Genomic DNA, 4,550 nt, shown 5'->3' with positions numbered 1-4,550 from the left:
CATGATTTATAATAATTGGAGTAATGCAAATGCATATTTTCTATAAAAAAAAAAGTCAGTTTTTAGTGAAATTTTGCCGGGAATGGGGCTTTAAGTCAGGTCAGTATGTCCCGTAGCCGAACTTCCCTAGCCTAGACTACACAGCGTGTAGTGAATACTAGCCTACACAGGATTTAGAGCCATCAGTCGTCCCCAGTCTACACAGCGTGTAGTGAATCCCTAGTCCCTAGCTAACGAACGTACAGTTACGTACTAGCGGTGTACCGTATTCAACTGTCATAGCCTACATAATAAACACAAATGGCTCATCTAACACAGCCAGACCCACTAGAACTAACGGGCAATGTGTCAGAAAACTGGAAAAAAATTCAAACAAAGATTTATGTTGTATAATACTGCATCTGGTGCCGCCAGAAAAGACGACACTACCCAGACATCAATGTTGCTACATATTATTGGAGAAGGTGCACTAGATGTGCACAACACATTTAACTTTGAAAACGACGGAGACAACATGAAGGTATTAAGAAAAGTGCTTGAACAATTTGAGAAATATTGCTCACCAAAAAAGAACGTGACATTTGAAAGGCATAATTGTTTCACTAGATCTCAACTTTCTTCAGAAACAATTGACCAATATGCCACGGAACTCAGAAACAAATCAAAATCATGTGAGTTTGGTGACTTAACAGACTCATTGATAAGAGATAGAATCATATGCGGTATCCCAGACAACCAACTCCGTGAACGTCTTCCCATAGAGGATGATCTAAGCTTAGAGAAAGCCTTGCAATTGTGCAGAGCAGCAGAAATTACCAAGTCCTATGCAAAAGAGTTAAACGCCATTAATCCACCCGACCACATGAGAGAAACACGTGCCCTTGTTCACTCAGTTATACAACAAGTAAGGTGTGGTAATTGTGGTAACAGCCATGCACCCAAACAGTGCCCAGCCTATGGCACAACATGTAAAGGATGTGGGAAAAGAGGACACTGGCAGAGCATGTGCAGAAGCAAAAGGCACAGATCTAAGAGTCGTGAAAGACCAAAAGGATCGTATACCAGAAGTAGGTCTAGAAACAGAAGCTCATATAACAATAGAAGACGAATGAATGCCATTGCCTTGGATACAGATAATAATGTCATGGAGTGGTTTGAAGAGTTGTCGTTCAGTTCAGTTGGAATAGACGACAATTGTGATGAACTGTATGCTGACTTAAAAATTCAAATACCACAGAGAAATGGGATACACACTCTTTCCGTAAAAGTTGACACAGGTGCCCAAGGTAACATACTGCCCCTGCGTATATATAAACAGATGGTACCGGAAAGCGTCAACACAAATGGGCTCCCCAAGCCGGGGAAAACCAAGGTGAACAAGGTTAAACTGACAGCATACAATGGAACAACAATCCCGCAACATGGCACAGTCCAGATACAAGCCAAATTCAGTGGCAAACAGTGGTCATGGTTAAATTTCTATGTATGCAGTGTTGAGGGACCAGCTATTCTAGGACTCCCTGATGCCTGAGATTTGAAACTTGTAACTATCAACTGTGCAGTCGATACAAATCAAAATGGTGATGTACCAATCAAAGACAGAAACGATCTACAGAATCAATACCCTGACAGATTTAAAGGTATTGGAAGATTTCCAGGAGAATTCAACATCACCCTAATCGAAGATGCACAGCCTGTAATCCACCCTCCGAGAAAATACCCAATTCACCTCAAGAATGAGCTGGAAGCAGAGCTGACCAATATGCTAAATGATGGAATAATAACTAAAGTCACCGAACCAACTGACTGGGTCTCATCAATAACCTACAGCCGCAAGAGCAATGGGAAGCTAAGAATCTGTCTTGACCCAAAAGATTTGAACAGAGCAATGAAAAGAACGTACCACAAAACACCAACGCTGGAGGAGCTTACCCATAAGCTAAGCGGAGCTAAAATCTTTAGCAAACTCAAAGCAAGACATGGTTACTGGAGCATTATGCTAACAAAAGAGTCAAGCCTTCTAACTACATTCAACTCCCCATTTGGAAGATTCAGGTTTAATCGCCTACCATTTGGACTCAAGGTGTCACAGGACATATTCCAAGAAAAGATGGACATGATCCTTGAGCAGTGCCATGGAACAATTGGAATCGCCGATGACGTGGTTGTTTTTGGACGTAATGACAGAGAACACGACCAAAACTTACACAATCTCATGAAGATCACAAGAATATACGGTCTTGTCTTCAATATTGGAAAATGTGATATCAAAACAAAATATGTGAATTTTTTTGGATGTCTCTACGATGCAGATGGTATACATCCAGATCCACAGAAGGTACAAGACATTCACTCATTACCAAGCCCAACATCTGTCACTGAGCTACAGCAGTTCCTAGGGATTACAATACATGTCCCCATTTATACCGAAATTGGCAGAACACACAGACACACTCAGAGCTCTAACCAGAAAAGACTCGAAATGGCAATGGACAGCATCATATCAAACAGCGTTTGAAAAGGTTAAGACACTCATAACAGAAAGCTGTACTCTGACCTATTTCCAACCAAATAAGCCTATAGTTATCCAGGTAGATGTCTCAATGAAGGGTTTAGGTGCAGCTCTAATCCAGAATGGAAAACCAATTGCCTTTGCCAGCAAAGCCCTAACTGACACAGAAAAGAGGTATGCAAACATTGAGCGTGAGTTATTGGCAGTTGTATTTGGCTGTACAAGATTCCACACATATGTGTACGGAACCAAATTCACCGTGGAAACTGACCATAAACCACTGGAAAACATCTAACATAAAAGCCTAGCAAACACTCCGCCAAGACTCCAAAGAATGATGATCCAGCTACAACCATATGATGTGCAAATAACTTACAGACCAGGGAAAGATATGACACTAGCTGACACAATGTCAAGACTCAACCCATCATATGGCCCTCAGATAGAATTTGATAGAACTATCCACATCATACATTTTACAGCTTAAAAGCTAGCAGAGATGCAAGAAGAGACCAAACAAAGTGTAACTCTTAAACTCCTAATGGACACCATCATAAACGGATGGCCAGATGAACCAAAGAAGTTACCAAAATGCATCAGAATGTTTTGGTCAAGCAGGGATACATTAGCTTACTGAAGATGACCTTATACTACAAGGAAACAGAATACTAGTACCAGAGAAACTAAGACCAGGCATCCTGAAAAAGCTCCACATCGACCACCAAGGTATAGTCAAAACCCAACTACGAACAAAATTATCTGTGTTTTGGCCCGGAATTAACCGTAATATAGAGGATGTGGTCAAAGGCTGCATTGTGTGTCAATCACACATGAAATCACAGCAACCAGAACCATTAATGCAGTACAAAATACCTGAAGGACCTTGGCAAGTCGTCGCAGTAGACTTGTTTTATTTTCATAGAGATGAATACCTTGCTGTCGCTGATTATTACTCCAAATTTCCTTTTGTAAAAAAGATTGGAAAACGAAGCACCAGCATGGCAGTCATCAAGATGACTAAATCTCTATTCAGTGAGCATGGTATTCCAAACAAAGTTGTAAGCGACAACGGTCCACACTTTAGCAATACAGAGTTCCGACAATTTGTGAACGAGTGGGGGATTGAACAAGTAACATCCAGCCCACACTACCCAAGAAGTAATGGGTTCATTGAAAGAACCATACAAACAGTGAAAAGCACACTACAGAAGTCAAAAGACAGTGTTTCAGACCCATTCCTAGCGCTATTGTGATTGAGGACAACACCGATAGACAGTTACCTTCCACCACCCACAGAATTACTGTATAACCGGAAAGTGAGGAGCAATCTACCAATAAGGTATCAAGACGACAATCACCACAACAAAGTCACCAACAGATTAATCCAACGACAAACCATGCAAAAGACCTATCATGACAAAAGAGGAGTTAAAAACCTTGTTCCATTGAGTGAAGGAGAACAAGTGACCGTACAAGACCCCCAAAGCAAGGAATGGACGCAAGCAACTGTGAGAAAAATCTACAAGGAACCAAGATCATATTGGGTGGAAACTCAGACAGAGGGTATACTAAGACGGAACAGAAAACACCTCCACAAGCAGCACTCAAAGCGAGTAAGATTTATGGATCATGCACCTGACGACACAACAACACCATCTACTCAGCGGTCTTGAAGAGTTATAAAGAAACCAAAGAGACTGATAGAATCTATATAAAAATACTTGCACTAATAAATCTAAAAGAAAACCACTTATTTAAAATCAATAGACTCATAATCTGAACTCATTATGAAGATAAAACTGAACACTATAAACTATAAAAAAAAAAAGTACTCATCAACTAGTAATCAATGATTTAAAAAAATAAATAAATAAAACGTACACTGACTGTTTCCAATTCAGTGTCAATAATAAATATGTTTTGTTATGTTATGAGTTAATTACTAAAGAGGAGGCTGTGATGATACGCCTATGGCGCTTCATACGAGTGTTGCTACGCTCGCCTTGTAATGCCTAGACAAGGATTTGTGGTTAACCAT

The 4,550-nt window shown here is 40.4% G+C and overlaps 1 protein-coding gene across 1 annotated transcript; it reads left to right on the top strand.

The window, feature by feature from the left end:
- Nucleotides 1–2,603: 2,603 nt before the first annotated feature.
- Nucleotides 2,604–3,765, top strand: LOC117111845 (uncharacterized protein K02A2.6-like). The gene is made up of 2 exons (XM_033254853.1): nucleotides 2,604–2,703; nucleotides 3,170–3,765. Exons 1-2 carry the CDS (start codon nucleotides 2,604–2,606, stop codon nucleotides 3,763–3,765), a joined length of 696 nt encoding a protein of 231 aa, XP_033110744.1.
- The last annotated feature ends 785 nt before the right edge of the window (nucleotides 3,766–4,550 follow it).

Source organism: Anneissia japonica, unplaced genomic scaffold, assembly GCF_011630105.1.
Source record: "Anneissia japonica isolate Jap-2015-1 unplaced genomic scaffold, ASM1163010v1 scaffold1203_len951721_cov167, whole genome shotgun sequence".
In the NCBI taxonomy this organism is placed as follows: Eukaryota; Metazoa; Echinodermata; class Crinoidea; order Comatulida; family Comatulidae; genus Anneissia; species Anneissia japonica.
The sequence above is the reverse complement of the archived record's forward strand: the minus strand, read 5'-3'. Positions and strand labels throughout refer to the sequence as shown.